This window comes from Pyrus communis, chromosome 10 (genome assembly GCF_963583255.1).
Source record: "Pyrus communis chromosome 10, drPyrComm1.1, whole genome shotgun sequence".
In the NCBI taxonomy this organism is placed as follows: domain Eukaryota; kingdom Viridiplantae; phylum Streptophyta; class Magnoliopsida; order Rosales; family Rosaceae; genus Pyrus; species Pyrus communis.
In genome coordinates this window covers 6,863,705-6,884,516 of record NC_084812.1, presented here as the reverse complement: position 1 = coordinate 6,884,516, position 20,812 = coordinate 6,863,705, and the positions used below count along the sequence as shown (strand labels likewise).

Below are 20,812 nucleotides of genomic sequence, written 5' to 3'. Positions count from 1 at the left end.
TTTTCATGAAAAGCTCAAGTACTGTTTACTTTAACGAAAAACCATATTTTTACACTAAAAAGTCAATCCTGGTACTATTTACTTTATCCTTTATTTTGTCCTTATCGTTAAAACTCAAAGCTTTTAAGCTATTTTCATTAGTTTTCCTTAAAATAAACTGAACAATTGATAAAATTCAAACTGCAGGGAGTCTCAAGATTAGAATAAAACCCACGTTATGTGGTTTAGGTTTATCCGCACTTTAAACTTGTTTTCTACTCGTACGATAAACGTAGGCTGATTATATATACCACGCGGTTGATTATCCATACCGTGTGGTGGTGTTTGTAGTAATTACATGGGATCATGTAATTTTTCCAACTATAGCAGCTGTACAAGGGATCAAGTAATTACCCTTTGATTGCAAATACAAAGAGAGAGTTAATACTTATTTTAGAAGAGCAAAGACTGTTTAGAGAGTTATCATCAACTGCGTATGACTGCATTATGCTTTCATCCTTATCTAGATCACTCTCATGCTCTATCAGCTGCGTATGACTGCATTATGCTTTCGTCCTTATCTAGATTAATCTCAATGCTCTATTTTTTGAACAAACGATACTGTTTGCATTAAGAGAATAGGGTAGGCTTAGTCTTAGAATGAGTTAGCAATAATGTGGTTCAAATTCAGCTTTGACGAGAATCAAATCTAAGGTTTCTCATTTGTAAAATAAGAGGAATATTATTGTTGAATCCCACATCGTCCATACTTAAAGATAAGTAATAGTTTAAATATCATAACTCCACTCTAACTAACACCGATGCCTTTTGTGATAAAATCCCACATCTGACGGATTATGCAGGTGGTAATTACCAAGTTGGGAACAATATCGGTGTTATTAGAAGTGGGTTGTATGGCCCGTCTTTCTGATAATTCTACAATTACTAGACTGTAATACTAAGTGACATCTCATGCCCTATTTAGTTGTTTGTTTATTTTCCGAGTCAAACACATGGAGATGAAGGGGAACCATGTGCGCATGAAGTCAGTTCTCCGACATTATGTCTGGAAGAGTCTTATATATATTGTACTTTTGCACTTAGCTAGCCAAGCCAGCTAGAGACCAGCAGTCATGAATAAGGCTAGTCTTGTTCAGTGCTCGGCAAACTACATACCCTTGTCACCTATAAGCTTCTTAGAGCGAGCTGCTGTTGTCCACGGCGATAAGATTTCGATCGTTTACGGTGGAGTGAGATTTTCATGGAAGCAGACGCTTGAAAGATGTCGCAAGGTCGCCTCAGCTTTCGTTCACTTAGGCATATGTCGCCATGATATTGTAAGTAAGCTATATACTAATCTTTTATGAACATGAGTATATAGGGATTTCACCGTATGTTTAGTTTCAAGAATTGTCATATTAATTAGTATATGGTTTAGTATTAAAGTAGAAATTTTGAATGTTACATACATATCTTTGTGTGAGTATCTCACTTATCATTCAGTAAAAAAAATCAATTTTTTTTTGTTAAAAGTAGTGTCTGCACAACCAGTAATACTTTTCAACACAAACTTGTAGCTGAAGGTCTGCTAACAATTAAGATCACATTACATTTTAATTTGAGTTTCATGGAACTTTGATCACCATTAGCCATGGCGATGGAGATCGATCTAGCTCAGGACTAACTAGTCACCAACGACTCCGACAGTAGTAAAGTCAAAATTTTATTGTTTTATTTAGTATTTAAATATTATGGATCCAATATTATAAGACCCAAAATAGTTAATGAATTTTGCAAGTCAATGGCGCAAAATTACCAAGTCAACAGTTGCAACTTGTTCATGCATCTTGGCGTGAATGGTGGGTGAAATGGACAAAGTCCATGACTAACCATGATCACGGAACCGCCAGAGTAACATGCACGGTGATATATATGTGTGTGTGTGTGTGTGTATAGAGAGAGAGAGAGAGAGAGAGCGTGACTGGTGGGTCAAATGGACAAAGTCCCATGACTAACCATGATCATGGAACCGCCAAAGTAACGTGCACGGTGATATATCTATATATATAAAGTGAGAAGGATTAAAAGGTGAAACATTCAAAATACCAAAAATTATCCTTCAAGAATTCTTAAAATTACAATTGAACCATAAGAATTTAAAGTAATTCACCACATTTTAATTTTGAATGAATTTTAAATTTAAAACTTTAATTAAAAAAAAAACTCCCATGTTAGTGGGCGGTTTCATGGTTTTGCTTCATTTTTTTTTTGTAATAATTTTTTAATAAAAATATAAAATAGTTATTTAAAAAAAAAATTAAAAGACATAACCTAATATAAAAAGGCCAATTGCCACACGCGTATGCGTGTGGCAAGAGGCTAGTATATATATATATATATAGAGAGAGAGAGAGAGAGAGAGAGAGAGGAATCATTTAACAAGAGGTAGAGAGACATCATTTTAACTGTTGAATTTGACTTTAATGAAATTATGTAGCTTGTGATTTAATCTCAACCACACAATTTCATTAAAATCAATCCAACGATTAAGAGGGTGTTTTCATTTTTTTAGAAAAATAGAGATCTCTCTTATTAAAGGTTTTGTGTAAATATATATATAGATTGTGCTTGTTAAGTGTATCTCCCAAATTTGAAATGAAAGTCTTGTATTAAGTACTTCAAAATATCGAGTCTCTTTCTATCTATTGCCAGATGTCATCATCTGAATGGGATTCGGATCCTCTCCTGAGCTAATGGAGAGGATCCTCCTCATTAATCATCCTAGGCCGTTGGATTTTTATCCAACGGCTACAATCATTATAACTTTAAAGAGATCCCCTGTTTGTAACCGTTGGATAAAAATCGAACAACCCATGATAATTGATGAGGAGGATCCTCTCCATTAGCTCAAGAGAGGATCCAAGTCCATCTGAATGAGAGTTGTAAAGCCATCCTAGCATGTTAATCAAGTGGTTATAGTTTGTTAAACTCTAAGTGGGAGACTTAGTGAGTACAAAAGCTAGCTTACTCAAGCTATATTAAAATAAATAAATAATAAATAAAACTGTATATATTCAAAACAATCATAAGATTCTAGAGAGAGTTTAATAGAATAAGACTGTATTTGATCAAGAAGAAACATGACAAACAGAAAAGCTCACGGTTCATCGTATTTCTTTCATTTCTTCAATTTTATATTGAATTCTAATTTAGCTATGACTTTTCACTCATTGTTAATTGATTTTAGATTGAATATTCAGTTCAAGTATGTCCCAAGTACATATGACTCATAAGTCGTTACATGTAGAGAATTATGTGTATGATCCTCATGTACTGATATATGCGGGTTTAATTATGCTCTAAGTTTTTTATGTCCTTGAAATCGACTCATGCATGCGTAGATGTTTGTTGTGTATTACTAATTTTATTCCCATTTGTATATTAATTTGTCCGTTTGTATGTGTGTATTTTCAACTTCCAGACCTAGGCCGACAAAGATATATTATAGATAAAGACCTTTAACCCTTTGCTTAACTTTAGTGAGAATAAGAGTTCAATGGAAACACAAACACTTTGAGTCCTTGGCCAAACCGACTAAACCCCAAAAAGCTTACGTATGCAGATTTCTTTTAAGAGCATTTATAAAGGAGATGTCAAAATTATCATGTAGGTATACAACAGTAAAAAAATTACAGCAAACTCTCTCCAACCAAACCTTCTTAGGTGGAGCTAAGTTATTTGAAGACAAAACCTTTTGCTGTAAAATTTGAAAGCAAATGTCAAATTTATTAAATGATATTTTAATAGATTAATATAATATATAATAAATGTTGTTATGTTTTTTAAATATTTGATTGGTTGCCTTAATCATTGGATTTCATAAAAAGATAAAAAGTTTATTAAATAATATTATTATTTAACATATCGGGTCGAATTGCCGCATAAGTTATCAACTATCATTTTGATGTTTAAAATTTGACATCTTCTTTAAAGATGCTATAAGTGTCCAAATCTGGTCCTGCATGCGTTGCAGATTGCTCAAGGACTTGGCTTCTCTGCTCTCCCACTCCTCAAACACTCCAATCCCCTTCTATTTGTGCGGTCACAATTAAGTTACGTCAACATTTTATATTACTATTGATTTTTGTCTTATTATCTCTATAAAAAAAAATAAATAAATAAAAAAACCACTATAAAATGTTGACGTGGCTTAACCATGATCACACAAAACAGGAGGATACGGAAAGTGGAAGGGCAGAGAATCTGCCTCCCTTAAAAATTTGCATGTTGCTAAAGCTACATATGTGTCAGTGAAAAAACTAATGTGACGTACATAATCGAAACTTCTTTTGATCGAATATAATAAACCCAACTGGAGAAAGAAAAATCTCCTCCCACTAATCTTTAACAGTTGGGAAACAGTAATCAGCCACTTAAATATAGAGAGTTTTAACAAAAAGTTCACGGTACGGTTCACTTTAACGAAAAATCACATTTTTACACTAAAAAGTCAACCTTGGTACTATTCACTTTACCCTTTATTTTATTTTTATCATTAAAACTCAAAAATTTTAAATTATTTTTCATTAATTTTCCTTTAAATATATAAGATGATTCAAGATCAAATCTCCTCCCACTAATCTTTAACAGTTGGGAACCAGTAATCAGCCACTTAAATATATAAGATGATTCAAGATCAAGTCATTGATTAAGGTTTTTTCTTTCTTTCCTTGTTAATTAATTTGAAGTGGGATATATTATGTCAAACTTGCCATAAAATTAGCTTTTCGTGGCACATTGCATGCCATAAAAGTACTTCACGGCATTTAGTGGAGTAATGCTTCGTAAACTAATTTTTTAGACAAAATTTGCAAATTATATGATGTATCACAATTAGAAAAGAAACACATTAATTAACATTAAGTAATAATTCAATCATCAACAACCACCTTATATGATTTTGTTGACCCTAAAAATTACAAAGCCTACGTGGCGCGCAGGCCGAGTAACTAATAGGCTAACTAAGTCCTTCGGTTGAATGCGGGGCGTGCCAACTCGTCGGCCGAGCTCGGCCGACGAGTAAAATTCGTTGTTGTCGCGTTGAGCGCGTTGCTGACTTCTTAATCTTGCGACTGCGACCGAGGAAGGAACACTCTCGGTCTTTGGGTTCTAGAGCCTAAAGACGAGGCTGCTAGTTCTGCGAAGTTCACAAATCGTCGATGCCTGATTCGGTCATCGTGATTATATTCGTAAGAGTATAAGCACGTCGAATCGACACCAGACTATACGGACACAAATACTCAAAGGTGATGTATGTCTTGATAGTGAACGTGGTTCGGCCGTCAGAATGCCGAACTCTAAAACTTACTTGTGAATACCCAATCATAAAATCACTCGGCGTCTGATACGCCGAATGTCGTAATTCGTAATACGTTACTTCGCTGAAAAGGCTGATAAGATGACCCCTGCCAATAAGGATTCGAAAACCCTCCTCGGCTGAGACTTGGATAGGTAACCAGTCGGCCTCGACGCAGTGTTGTTTATCCAAACTGAAGATACTCCTTGGTCGGCTGATTCTACGGCGACAGTGCTGTTTATCCAAACTGAAGATGTTCGCCGGTTGCCTTCACAGTGTTGTTTGTCCAAACTGAAGGTGTGTTGGCGGAAAAAGAAAATAAAAATCTCAAGATGTTTGAGAGGTTTTGCGCAGGGCAGTTGTGTGTTGAATTGACGGTCCTTTTTGTTGCATGATTTCTTGTATTTATAGCACCCACTCCTTGAGACCGAATAAAACCCCTATCTGGATCGAGAGTCCTTGTCCCGTTCCAACTTTACTTCGAACAACCCTACTCCCATTAGGACTTTGAACTTACCCCCCTTCGAGGTTTTATTCCTCGCTGGCCGAGAATCCTAGTTGCACCAGGACTTCCTCGACCCTTTTTATTTATTTGGACTACTCATTCTTAGGATAGGACTCGACCGACCCTGCTAACTAGCCCGAAATCCATCAGGCAGCCCATAATATTTGACACAGCTTTGGGCCGAGCACAACCCTATACTCGGCCCAACAATATTGTTTCGGGCTCAAACATTGCCCCCTCGCTTCTGAGGTCACCGACTGCCAACCTTTGGTCGGGTTTCGACCTTGAAGAAGCGAAACCATATTTTGCTTTTTAGACTTCGCTGTTCTTGATAACCATTACTATACACATTTATGGGATATGATTGCACTATCCTCGTTACTTCCGACGTACAGCCACGTGTCAACTCTCTGCCAATCCTAACAACTTTCAATCATGGCCCTCGAAAACGTGCACCCACCGAAGTGTCTCTTCCTCATTAATGCATTAAAACCGTCGCAGCATGCAATCGTGCGTCATGGATCCTTGAAAACCCCGATCCTATCATTGCAGGTTCCCAAAATATCCGAAATGATTGGGGCCATTTCCCAGTTAAATTTCCCCCCAATTCAAACTAGTGCTTTCGAATACCAAACGTTTGATCTTCTTTTTGAAACGCCTATAAATACCCAAATTTCTACCATTCGTATCCCACGCTTTCAGAAATTTTGAAATCTTCCCTTCGCCATTCCTACTTGCTCAAACTACGTGCCCTCAAGTTCATCTTTTTGAAACCCTTTTTTTAAACCTACGCACTACTCTATTCCTTACCAATGGCCTCCTTCATCTCCAAGCTTTCCGACGAGTGCAATAAATGCAAGGACTTCATCGACCGGAGTGCCATCAAAACGCTACGCTTTGAAAATAATCTAGCCACCACTCACCAAATTCTGGGTCCATTATTCAAAGATGCAGTGTCGTCGTGCATCACCAACCTTCTCAAGGAACAATGCTTAACATCCTTGCTGCAGGGGTTCGATTGGTCGAAATGGTGCTTGGCACAGCCCCAAGGAGCTTGGCCCTCGACTACTGCAGCCTGGGCTGCCTGGGTCAACCGAATGAGCGCATTCTTCGGCAAAGAGTGGAAAGGTCTCGGCATTTATGATGCCATCATGCTCTCGACCATGGAGATCACCATGGATAGAAAATTGCTCATGACGGCCTTAAGTTTATGGTGTTCGACTACCAACACCATGATCATTCTTTTCGACCCTTTTGGCCACACCGTACTTGATATCTTGGCCATCCTTGGGACTTCCCCGTCTGGTCTCCCAATCGATGCCGCCCTTTCCGGATGCTCCTCGCCTCTCGACCTAAAAGTGCTGTTCGATGAACGGGTCGTCGAGACACTCAGCCAAGGCGATAGGGAGCCTTCAAAAGAAGAAGTTCAGAAGCTACACAAGAACTTCTTCAACTACAACACTCTTATCCTCCACTTCGCCGACCGAGGCGAGAAGAGCCTTAGGAAGGGAGAACATTAAGCCTTTCTATTCTACTGGTACAACAAATGAATTTGTTGTACCAGGTCGATCAAATGTTTAGTCGAGAATATGCCGGTGGCTTAAGCTCTGGCTAGTGTTCACTCCTTGGCGCTCAGTCCGGCCATCCTTGCCAATCTCTTCTGCTGTTTGGCCAAGACAACCATCAACAAAATCGACCCGCACTAGAACGGACCCCTCTGGGTATTCCAACTCTGGCTGCAGGTTTACTTCTCCACACTTCGGCCCGAGGTTCCTATTTTCCAGTGTACTGCAGCGCTCGGCCCTCAACTAGCCTATCGACCGGCGCCTCCTCACCGTGCCGACGAAGTCCTCAAACACTTCTTCGGCCTAGACGTCCTCTCTGACGACAAGTTCTTGGTGTGTTGGCGTCAGGAATACTCTGCCTCGATCAGGCTTCCGACGGCAGCGTGGGCTGAGACCGAAGATGCTGATCTTCGTCAACATTGTGGGTCATTTATACTGGCCCGTGACCTTCCCCTTGGTTGCGATGCCTGCCAAGCTAGCTGGGAGGTCTATCATCCCCATTTCGTCGCCTGGCAGCTCGGCTACCTCCAAGGTTGTCCCGTACCCCTGCTCGCTTTTCGCTCCCTCTTAAGTCGAGAACGTCTCTCTGGTTCCTCCGAGAGGGAATGTAAGACGACGGAACAAGAGTTTCAGGACAAGTGTAGAAAATTTCGGCTTCGATCGACCGTTCCTGAATCTTTGGGTACTGACACCTTTAGGGACTGGTGGGACGAGTACACCTGTGACTTTTTCGGCATCTCGGTCGAAGACGTGGTAAGCAGAATCTTCTGCGACTGGCCCAGACAAGCTTCTGCGGCCCAACCCAAGGAATCGACCCAAGGTATATTGTCCTTTCATCCTTTATACTTCAACTAGTCGCCCCCTATTACTGATTACTTCGCTATCTCAGGTGGTCGTGTGTTGAGGAAGGCGGAGGTGGTCGCCGCGACGGTGGCCAAGAAAAAATTGGTCCCCACGAAAAAGACCGTTACTACCGGGTGGACATTATTAGCCAAACGCCCCCACCAAGACGTCGAGACGGGGATGACGCTCATCGCCCTTCCAAACGCGTCAAGAAGTTGGCGAAGAAAGGCGACCGGGAGATTCATGTTGTTCCTTGCGACACCACAGGGACAACTGTTCATGCCGGCTCTCCTTCCATCCCAGCTGCCTCGGCTTCGGCGGACCCCCTTCTTCCAGTCGTCCCCACGACTGAGGTTATGGTCGATCCGGCCGCTGTACCAGCTACAGTTTCGGAGCCGGCCATTGCGCCTGCCTTGGGGAAAACGGCCGCACCCATCGAGGCATCCCCCATCCAGCGATCGACGATCATTCTGGAAGAGGTATGATTCCATCGCTATCCTTTGTTTATTTAGCCTTCTAGTCATAACAAAAGTTTCCTTAGGACGATGAGAGCGACGAGAGTGACGAGATCCCGCTGGAGCGTCACCCTCGACCATCAAACTCTCCTCCCGTCCATCCTCCTTCTGTGGTCGAGGCAGCCATCCAACCAGATCCCTCTACGGCGAATCGTGGGAAGAGGCCCCTGGCCGATCTTGAGGCGACGGCCGAAACGCCGTTCCATCCTCAAGATGAAGACCTCCCCATTCCTCCACAAGAAGTTTCCTCGGCCTTTGTAAGTCTTACTTCTCTTTTGTTGATTTTATCATGACACACTTGTTTTTAAAGAAATATTAAATGTCAGGTGCTCGAACGTTCATTTCACCAATAATTTTATGCACAGATAGGCGTTGTCTATATTTCCTGTCCACCGTCGTGGCCATCAAATGTAGATAACCTCCATCGGCCGTGTGAATTGAGAAGCGGTCTTAGGCACTGGGCTCGGCCATTAAGTTCCCTGGGTTCGAGCAACGAACCAGAAGGCATAGCCGAAGTCTTCTCCCAGCAATTCTAAAAACAATCCATTTTGTCATGCACTATGCATTTCACATCTTATTTTCCTTTACGAATTTTTCTTTATGTGCAGCCTTCGTGGGAAGTAGAGCTTGACGCTCCTCTTCAGAGCACGACTGGTGTGGCTGGCTCCTCTGCTGCCCCTACCGAACCAGTGGAGGCCGTGCCCGAGGCTTAAGCTTTTGTTAAGCTACACGAGCTCCTGTCCCTCTCTGCCTTCCAAGTCCTCCAATGCAGGGGTCTTGACTCCGTTGGGGAGTGCCTAAACGACCTTGCCAGCGGCGGTTTCCTGAGCACGGAGAATATCGTTTATCTTACTGACCTTCTGGAGCGAACTCCGCAGCACTTCACTATTTTTGAACAAGCTCTACGGGCCGAGGATGACTTGAAGGCGGCCAAGGTTGCGCATGAGGCTAGTCGGGCAGAGGTGGAGGTGATAAAAGCAAAGAAAGCGCAGTTGACCGAGTTTGATCGCAAGATCTCCGATCTCCAGCGTCAGATTGCTGAGCTTCAACTGCAAAGGTCCGCTATTGCCTCAGAGCTTGAGAGGGACTTTGAGGCGAATAAAGCTTGACTTATGGCCTTCGCTGCCGGCGTGCGGCATATCCAGCAACTGCAGCTTAACAAGAAGACGAGGCAGGCTGAGATAATTTTAAGCGAAGTGAAGTGGCTGGAGTTGAAAGCTGCCCTTGAGACTTTCCTCCCCTCGACCCCCTAGAAAATTGTTTTTTATTTTATTTTTAGGAGCCTCTCGAATGTATCTGTTCACCCTTTTCTACGAATTAATACAATGGTATTTATTCTTGCATTTCCCACGTGACTGGATAGTACTTTTTCAAAAAATTTCCATTAATCGGCAATTTGTGAATTAAACCGGTCCGATCTCTGAGATGACATGCCCCATTGCTGAGAACTTTGTGAACAATGAAAGGCCCTTCCCAATTTGGCGACCATTTGCCAAACCTGGGGTCTTTAATCCCAACAGGCAACACCGTTTGCCAAACTAATTCTCCTTCGCCGATCGTTTTTTGTCTGACGCACTGGTTATACGCTCGCTCGACAATTTTCTTCTATGCTATTAATAAGTTATCTGCATCGATCCGATTTTCTTCCAAGTTTTCTAATTCTTGTCGCATAGCTTGACTATATTCGGCACTAAACGAACTACTCTGCTCGATCACTCGTAATGAGTTTATACTCAACTCGACTGGTAACATAGCGTCGTGTCCGTAAGTTAACGCGTAAGGAGTCGTTCCGGTGGCCGACCGGGGTGAAGTTCGGTATGCCCATAATGCTTTGTTTAACTTTAAATGCCACAGCTCAGGCCTCTCTCTTACCCTTTTTTCGAGAATGCCGATCAACACTTTATTGCTTGCCTCAGCTTGCCCGTTTGCATGTGGGTAATACGGCGTAGATTGCTCAAGTTGGATATTCAGACTTGCTACGTATACCCTAAACCTGTCGGCCATGAATATAGTGCCATTGTCGGTTATGATCGTTTCTGGCACGCCTAATCTGGTCACAATATTTTCCTTTACGAAATTGCATATTTCTTTAGCTGTCAATTTGGCGTATAACCTTGCCTCGACCCACTTAGTGAAGTAGTCAGTTGCTACTATTATCCACGCATGTTTTGCCGCCCTCGACGATGGCATGATTTTGCCAATTACGTCCATTGCCCATCCCCTGAACGGCCATGGTTTAGTAATCGAGTGGAGTAATTCGACCGGGGCTCTCTGCACGGGTCCATGAATTTGGCACAGTATGCATCTCCGTGCATATTCGATGCAATCCTTTAATATACTGGGCCAAAAGTAACCGTGTCGTCGAAGCAACCAGGGCATTTTTCGTCCCGATTGGTGAGCCCCACAAATTCCTTCATGTACCTCGGCCATCGCTTAGGCAACCTCGTGTGGGCCGAGGCATAATAGTAGTAACCCGTCCTCGCCCTTTCGGTATAATTCATTTTGGTATGACACGTAATTTGTGGCGAGGACCTTCGTTCTCCGGTCGTGTTTCCCATCGGGGTTATCGAGGTACCGTATCATCGTCTTTCTCCAATCGTCTGGTTGTACCTTGACGACACATACTTTTATAGGGTTTCCCTGTTCTAGTAAGGATGGTAGCGACATCACCCTTGTTCGTATTACGTGATTGCGCTGGAGAGTTTGCTGATTGACCAAGGCTGGGTACGATCGCAGAACTGTGGGTGTTACCCGGTTTAGCTTGCCCTCCGAGAGTTGTGCTTCGGAGGCGATTTGGGCGAGTTCGTTGGCGTCCGTGTTGCGAATACGCGAAATATGCTCAAATGTGATATGTTCAAACGACTCAGCCAGATAGGTGGCGACCATGTGATAGGGTGCTAAAGTACAACTCATGCAACGAAACATGTCGTTGAGTTGGTTAATCACGAGTTCAGAATCACCGAGGACGAGAACACGGGATGCTCGTAAATCGTGTAAAACATGGAGGCCGATGATGAGAACTTCATACTCGGCCTGATTATTTGTACAGTTGAAATCCAACTTGAGAGAAAAATACCAGCGGTAGTGATCGGGTGACTGAATGGCAATACCAACACCAGCTGCGGTCGAAGTACTGGAACCATCAAAATGCATAGTCCAATGGTTATCGCGAGTTGTGACTAAACTGATGTCGACGTTGCTACCCCCAAAACCATAAGGAGAGGGGTGTTGGGCCAAAAAATCGGCAAGAGCTTAGCCTTTGACGGCCTTTTAGGGAACGTACTGGAGACTGAACTCGGATAACGCAAGCGTCCATGTAGTGCTGAAGTTTTGACGCAGTGCTGTTTATCCAAACTGAAGATGTTCACCGGTTGCCTTCACAGTGCTGTTTGTCCAAACTGAAGGTGTGTTGGCGAAAAAAGAAAATAAAAAATCTCAAGATGTTTGAGAGGTTTTGCACAGGGCAGTTGTGTGTTGAATTGACGGTCCTTTTTGTTGCATGATTTCTTGTATTTATAGCACCCACTCCTTAAGACCGAATCAAACCCCTATCTGGATCGGGAGTCCTTGTCCCGTTCCAACTTTACTTCGAACAACCCTACTCCCATTAGGACTTTGAACTTACCCCCCTTTGAGGCTTTATTCCTCGCTGGCCTAGAATCCTAGTTGCACCAGGACTTCCTCGACCCTTTTTATTTATCTGGACTACTCCTTCTTAGGATAGGACTCGACCGACCCTGTTAACTGGCCCGGAATCCATCAGGCAGCCCATAGTATTTGACACAGCTTTGGGCCGAACACAACCCTATGCTCAGCCCAACAATATTATTTCGGACCCAAACAGATTTACATAATTTGATTTTAAATAATTGGTTTGCTTATCATTACCTCGCGAGTGTGGATTTACATAATTTGATTTTAAATAATTGGTTTGCTTATCATTACCTCGCGAGTGTGCCATAAAAATTCTTGCCATAAAAGGCCCATCTCACTTATGACCAAGGTTCTAAAAGACGTTAGGCGCTACTCAGGCGGCTGGCTGGGGCGTAGTGTCTAAGCCCCTAGGGGGGATCTAAGCGGGTGCCTAGGTGGCTTAGGCGGATTTGAGTAAATTTATTATATGTATTATAAATTGATTAAATTTACTATATTTATTATACGTTGATTTAATTTACTATATGATATACAAATAAAAATTAAATAATAGGTTATCTTTTTCAAAAGAAGAGTATATGTAAGGTGAGGGTTTTGGTTAATTCTTATGTGTGAGGTTAAAGTAAAAACTTTAGTCCATGGTGGAGCCTTAAACTGAAAAATAAAAAGAAGAACTATAAACTATGGTGGGTCTTAAATATGTGGGCACAAATAAATGAGTAATGATATTCATATCATATTTTTGTACCATATTTTTATATCATCTTAGGCGGCATTTGATGTGGACAACCACATCATTTGAATTAATCAGATTTTTAAATTTAGTTCATTATTTAATAAACTAATAATTAAGAAAAACTAGTTAATTAAATGATGATTGTGGTATACAAGAAGTCTTTCTCCTTCCTTTCATTGGATTTTGCAAATTTTTCAAATGATGTGGTTGTCCATATCAGATGCCACCTAAGATGGTATAGTAATGTGGTATAAAAATATGGTATGAATAGCATTACTTCCAATAAATAGTTAAAAAAATTAAAGAATAATAGTCAAAATCTGCAAAAAAGAAGATATGGGGTAAGAGGAAAAAAATTAAATAAAAAATAAAAATAAAAACGAATGGAGGTGAAATGGTAGCAAAACAAGAAGATGGTGGGTCCGCTTAGAGAGGTAAAAAAGCTAAACAATTGAAAAGTCAGAAAGTTTTAGTTAAACCTAAAAGACGTTGGGTAAGTTTCAAACTTCATCTTCTTCGCGAGTCTCCAGCCCTTTGCTACTTCTTTTTCCAGATTTCGTTCTCCACATAAGCCAGCTATCTTCGCCTAGCCCTGCCCAGCTTCGCCCAGCTCTGCCTAGCTCAGCCTAATCCCGCCTAGATCCGTCCAGAAGCCACCTAATAAGTTGTCTGACTTTCCTTGGCAATTTAAACTAAATTCAGGCGGCGCTCCACTGCCTAGCACCTAGGCTGCCATCTAGACCGATTTTCAGAACACTACTTATGACATGCATTTGCCCACTATCTTATAGGTAACACATGGTTTGTATGGCAGGAAGCACACCACTTTACTTTGTGTGGTATATATAATGTAACAGTAATTCTAATCAATTAAAATGTTTGAACTTCTTCCCTGACCAGGTTGCAGCTTTTGCACCAAACATTCCAGCACTCTATGAGCTACATTTCAGCGTTCCAATGGCAGGAGCAGTTCTTTGTGCACTCAACATTAAGCTGGACGCACCCGCATTAGCATTGATATTACAACAACTGGAAGCCAAAGCCATTATTGTAGATCATCAGTACCTTAAAGTTGTCCTCCAAGCACTTGACATTTTGTCCCAAACAAACTCCAACTTTAAGCCACCTCTCCTCATTCAAATCCCAAAGTGTGGCCAATTATCATCCTCTTCTCCTACTGATCTTGATCTTCCACCAGATGCCCTTAATTACAACGACCTACAGGAATCAGCAGAACCCGGTTTTCAGATTCTCAGACCCAATAATGAATGTGATCCAATTTCGGTGAGTTACACATCTGGGTCAACAGGTAATCCCAAGGGAGTTGTGTACAGCCACAGAGCGGTGTACCTGAATTCACTGGGAGCAATTTTTCAAAGTGACATGAGAAAAATGCCGGTTTTTCTATGGACGGTCGAAATGTTTCGATGCAATGGCTGGTGCTTCCCTTGGGCCATTGCTGCTCTTGGTGGCACCAATATATGTCTCAGAAGTGTGTCAGCCAAAGCCATTTTTGAAGCAATTGATCTTCATAAAGTAACACACTTATGTGGTGCACCCTCTATATTAAACATTTTAGCAGATGCCTCAGAAAATTATCAAACTAGGGTTATAAAATCAAGTGTGGAGATTATTGTTGCTGGTGCATTGCCAGCACCCGAGATTCTGATCAAGGTTACAGAATTAGGGTTTAATGTGAACCATGGATATGGCATGACCGAGGCTCTTGGACCGGCAATTGTCACACCATGCAAACCCCAGTTGGAATCCCAGTACAATCTAATGATGGAAGGGGTTGATGTGAAGGATCCAAACAGTATGGAGAGTGTGCCATACGATGGAAAAACAATGGGGGAAATCATGTTTAGAGGCAACACTTTGATGTTGGGATATCTGAAACACTCAAACCCTAACCATGAAATTTTCAGTGGTGGATGGTATAGGACTGGTGACCTGGCAGTTAGGCATTCAGATGGGTACATTCAGATGAAAGATAGGGCAAGGGACATTATAATTTCTGGTGAGGAGGCTATAAGCACACTTGAGGTGGAGGCAGTTTTGCTGACTCATCCACAAGTTTTGGAGGCTGCTGTTGTGGGGAAACATGATGAGGTTTTGGGGGAGACTCCTTGCGCTTTCTTGAAGTTGAAGAATGGTTTTGGTGGTGGTGAAGAAAGTTGTAAAGAGATTATGAGGTTTTGTGAGAAGAAAATGCCTGCCTTTATGGTTCCACAAGCTTTGGTGTTTGGGGATTTGCCTAATTCCACTGGGAAGATACAAAAGTTTGTTCTAAAGGAGAAGGCCAATCTTGTGGGAAGCCTAGAATAAGATGCCTAATCTCTTATACGGGCACGAGAGATTTTTCAGTGTGACAATCACACGAGGTGGTACAACACGTGTCCCTATATAAATGGTAAGTTATGTGTGTTAAAAGGTTAATAACTTAAAAATTAAAAATTTCCATCATAAATAAAACTAGCAGAGAGCATGTACTTTGTGTGTGCGAACAATTTCTCTTAATAAGTGTATCTTTTTTTAATATTACATCATTACTGTTTTGTCCTCCTTATGCAAATATTGTGTATCAAAAGTGAGGATAAAATTGAAAAAATAAGTATAAAAAAGAGGGTAAAATAGGAAAAATAGGGATATGATTGTCATTTTGTCAAAAGGTACAAAATTACTGTTTTGCCCTACTTTTGTCAATAGTGTGTATCAAAAGTGAGGGCAAAATAGGTAAAAAGAGAAAAAAGTTGACAATGAGGATTTTCTTAATAATAGTATAGATAATAGATCAATAAATACTTTTATTTATTGAAATTACAATAGTAGTTCGCTCTATTTTAATATCAGAGATAAATTGATGGGGCAATAGATGCAAAGTTTTCATTGGAGGCTCATATATGACTAATTCTTCGGCGTACTTGAAACATCACTTTGTAGTTTTTTCTTTTTTTGTTTTTTGAGAAACCTCGACAGTAGGAGGAAAATTTTGTTGATAACGAAAAAAACAAGTTATTCCTAGTCAGGGGGGACATAAACCTAACTCCCTCATAACACATTAAAAATAGGGGGGGGGGGAGACATAAACCTTATCCTTCTAGAAACGAAGACAATAAAGATAGAAGGAAAAAGAGGGGGGACATGAAACCTAACCCCTCTAAAGCAATCCTAAAGGTCTAAACCTGCAAAACAAATTGAACAACATCACAAGGTTAAGAAAAAAAAAGTGAGACAAACATGTATGTCTAGATGCACATTTAAGTTAAGAAAGAGTTCTGATGGTCAATCCTTTAACAATCCCTGAAACTTCTCCACAAGCAGCAGGACCAGGATTTCCTTTAGATAAACCATTTGTATTAAGTTTAATCCAAGGAAACTAAGAAGAAGACTAAAGCACATGAAGAATAGTTGGCGCCTTGCAATGGATAGGTTGGATCCCAAAAAAGGAATGATACAAGTGTCAAAACGTTGAGAATAACCAAGAATAAACTTTCCACCATGAACGATCTCAGAACTAATAAACATGCAAAGACGATGAAAATAGGTATGGTGACCCTAAAAATAAACTTATTTCGAGTTTACAAAAAACCGAAGTAGTAGAAAGACTCGTAAAATCCAGAGATTAATGTGCAACTGTTGGGAAAAAGGTTTACGTACAAAGGCATCACAAAGAACAACAGAGAATCTAAAAAAGACAAAAAGGTGCCAAATTGACATGCTAACCACCTCCAAAGCTGCTTAGATATCTGACAATCGAAGAAAAAATGAACAGTAGATTCCTCAAAATTATGAAGTAAAAAGGGATTGTAAAGCGTCCCAACCAAAACTAATCAAAGTCGTCAAGTTCAAATAACCCAAATCATGAAGACCAAGCCCATCTTCATGCTTAGATCCAAACACCATACTTTAATCAACAATTACTAACATTCACGAAGCCGTCTCTCTAACCAAATAAAATTTTCTGTACAAGCAGAAAGATACTTTAAAAGGCAAGTTAGCCATTGATAAACTGAGAAGCTATGGAGAAACAAGCTTTGATAAACAGATTGCACCAATTGGAGTCGTCCAACCATTGAGAAAAGTTTAGCTTTCCAACCTAAAAGGCAAGCTTTAGACTTATCTACCAAAGCTTGAAAGTGAATTATCCTTGGCTTACCACAAAAATAAGTACCCCAAGATAAATGAAAGGAACATCACCCATATGAAAGCCAAGATGTCTCGAGACATACACTCTACGATGGGTAGAAGTGACGTCGAGATAAAAAGTACTATTCGAAAAAAATATTAGACATTCCAATCTTCTAAAACCAACACTTTTGATGTTATTTGACTTTGCATTAACAAGTTGTCCCCAAGAACTACCATATTTATCCAAGAACTTTCGAAGAGAACGAAGAGATCGAACATTCCCACGACAAAAAATAAAAAGATCATCAGCATATATCACATGAGTTGTAGGGCAATAATTCGTGGAGTTGAAATAATAGTGATATGTCTAGTGGAGAAAATCAAAGATAAACCTCTTCTCAGAGCTTCCTTTACTAGATAGAAAATAAGTGGAGAAAAAAGGTCTCCCTGACGTACACTTTGAGAGCAAGAGAAAAATCCAAGTGGTGTGCCATTTACCAAAAATTAAAAGACGAGCTAACTGTAATAAAATATGCACCCAATCCACAAAAACATAAGAAAATCCAAAGCTAGAAGGATGTGGAGAAGAAAGTTCCAGTTTAAAGTATCAAAAACTATAGTAATATAGAAGTTTATGGCCACGTTACCACCAAAAGTCTTTTTTGTCCATAAAATTGAACCTTTCTGAAACTAGCCTAATGCAATCATTAATATGTCTACCCTTCAAAAATGTCGTTTGCTAAGGAGAAATTATGCGAGTGGCAATAGGGCCAAGCCGATCAGCAAGAATCTTGAGAATAATTTTGAAAAAAAAAGTTAGCAAGAGTAATGGGCCAATACCGAGCAATGGTGGAATTTTCATATTGTTTAGATTAATATAATGTAGAATATCGTTGACATCAACAAAGATAATCAATTTATAACATATATTTATACATCTTGAAAGTAAAATATAGCAATCATATTATCCGTCAGTCACCCATGTTATATCACATAATAACATCACAAAACGGTGTTTCTAAACTTCTCGTTGTACAAGCCGAATGGGACATTTGATTATTGAGTTATCAAAATTGAATTATTAAAAGTTAGATAGAAAAATAAATAAATACATAGATAAATAAACAAAAATGTAGAACTAAGAATGCAAAGGCCCAACATGGACGCAACCCCAAAAAAAATAAAAATAAAATAAAATAAAATGCAGCAAGGTCCAAGAGGCGGGCTAAATGGGGATATATAGTAAACCCATAAAATTAAATTTGGTAAATTACCGTGCTCTTTCAGCTGTTGGAACTTATGGTTGAGTTATTTCTAGGACGAGTATACTGTTAAACCAAAAAAAAAAGGTTTTGAGACCCTCGGCGATCTAGAGATTAAGAAATCTTTGTTACCAATAATATACAAGTATATGTCTAATATCTTAGCGTTAAATAACACATGATAGGTTTAATGATCGATTCTTTAATGTAACAAAAGAAAAAGTAATATGTACGCTCTAATCAAGAGATGAAGTGAAGAGCAAGAAAGCCTTTGATTACATTAACAAGATTGATAGATTACAGTGAGCACAAGGATAGTCTTTATATATGCAACACAGCCTAACTAAACCTTGAATTATGGCTCTTGAATCATAACCGTTGAATCCCTTTACTATCTCAACACTTGATCATTTTATTTCTATAAATCACCCAAAACATCGTAAGAGCCAAATGGCAACATTGTCATATGACATGAATACCAAAAGTTTGACCTTGCCTCGAAACTTGACACTGTTAAGTTGTTAACATCATCGTTCAAAAACGATAAAACCCTAAAAGCAAATCAACTACAATCTAGAGATTATGCTTTGGGCGTTGAAACTTGATCTCTTATTGCTATATGTTTATACAGGATCCGTTTATACACTAACCAACTCATTTACAATGCCAAGTAGACCGGCCAACCCTTGTCATTTTCTTTCTTTTTATTTAAAAAAAAAAATACAAGGGAGCACAAATTTTGTAGAATACATCTAAACCGTTCTTTTAATAGAGATCAGAACTACTTGTATTGTGGATCCTATTGTTATTAGAGATATGATTGAAATGCGGTTTATAAGCATAAAATGTGGTCTCTCTACCATATACTAGCCTTTTTAATGTATGTGGCAACTGATTTTTTTTGTTTTTTTATTAGTGTTTAACATTTTTTATAATTTTTTAATAAAAATAGCGGTTAAATTGTTAGTTGTTAGGAAGAAAAGAGATCGATGGAGATCGAACCCACACCAGAGTGCATAGACATAATTGCTTTCAGCCAATGCAGTAAAGCGTCATATGCCTTTTTATATTTTATTCTCTACCTTTTCAAATAACAAGTTAATTTATAATTTTTTTTTTAAAGTTTAAAAAAAAAATTCCACTTACTACGTTCAGAAAATTGATGTTCCATTATGAAATCAATAGGCAATATGGAGAGTAATCAAACTACTTATAAGTACATGCAAAGTCCTTTATTTTCCTTGATGTGTGATTCACCTCTCAATACCCGGCAACTAGATTGTTTTTCTTTCTTTATTTTCTTGAATTTTTTATTTCAAAGTTATACTATTTTTGCTTTTCAGTATAATAGTCTACATTATGATCATTTTTTAATTTTTAGTAACGACAAGATACTGATAATAGATTGACAACACAACAATAACATAATAACAAAATAATGACATAATAAACACTAATCATTTTTGCAATCAAATATCAAAATATATTCTTACAGCTAATAGCCATAAAATTTAAACTTGAGATACAATTGATTAAAAAGGGAAACAGAAAGCACTAGAAGAATACCCAACTCGCACTATATCAATTTTATTAGTTATATATCTAACTAAATACACGATGGATTGTTCTTCAAAAAAAAAAAAAAAATACAAAAATACAAAACACAATGGATCAATAACTAAATACAAATATATACATCATTGGCTAACCCTTTAAAGGGTTTTTGAACATTAGTCTTTGCAAAAGATTAAAATTTAAAAAAAATCTGAAGCTAGATTACATATTCAATTTAATCCATTGAAGTGTACTTTTATTCAATTTTTGTTATTTAATGTGTATTTTTATTTAATCTCTCCACATTAAATTTTAATTTTATTAATATGCACATATTTAGTTCTTTAATTATAAATGAACATAAATGAGAAAATATTAAAAGAAATTGTGATACAAAAATATATAAATAAATAAGTGTACAGAAATGATTGTGCCGAAATATATAAAATTGACTTTTTTGTACCCAAATATTTGTACTTACATGATTGTACCGAAATATATTATTAACCAAAATGTATGATATTGAATTAATGTACCTAAATGCCGATATTGAAATATAGTATATTAAATTAATGTACCTAAAAGTCAATACTCAAATATATGTATCAAAATGTACGTACCGAAATGCATTATATTGAACTAATGTACCTATATGTTTATATCGATGGATATACCAAAATATTCAAATGTATTAATGTACCTAAATGAAGAA

At 38.9% G+C, this 20,812-nt stretch overlaps 1 protein-coding gene across 1 annotated transcript; it reads left to right on the top strand.

Annotated features, from left to right (window-relative positions):
• Positions 1–1,000: 1,000 nt before the first annotated feature.
• Positions 1,001–15,722, top strand: LOC137748331 (probable CoA ligase CCL13). Its single transcript, XM_068488473.1, has 2 exons — positions 1,001–1,316; positions 14,054–15,722. The coding sequence occupies exons 1-2, from the start codon at positions 1,113–1,115 to the stop codon at positions 15,479–15,481; spliced, it is 1,632 nt and encodes a 543-aa protein (XP_068344574.1). The 5' UTR covers positions 1,001–1,112; the 3' UTR covers positions 15,482–15,722.
• Positions 15,723–20,812: the final 5,090 nt, after the last annotated feature.

What these genes read in the sequence shown, in the direction of transcription:
- LOC137748331 (XM_068488473.1), top strand. Translation starts at nt 1,113, where the DNA reads ATGAATAAGGCTAGTCTTGTTCAGTGCTCGGCAAACTACATACCCTTG. An exon ending in GCATATGTCGCCATGATATT is followed by an intron (nt 1,317 to 14,053) that starts GTAAGTAAGCTA and finishes TTCCCTGACCAG; the next exon opens with GTTGCAGCTTTTGCACCAAA.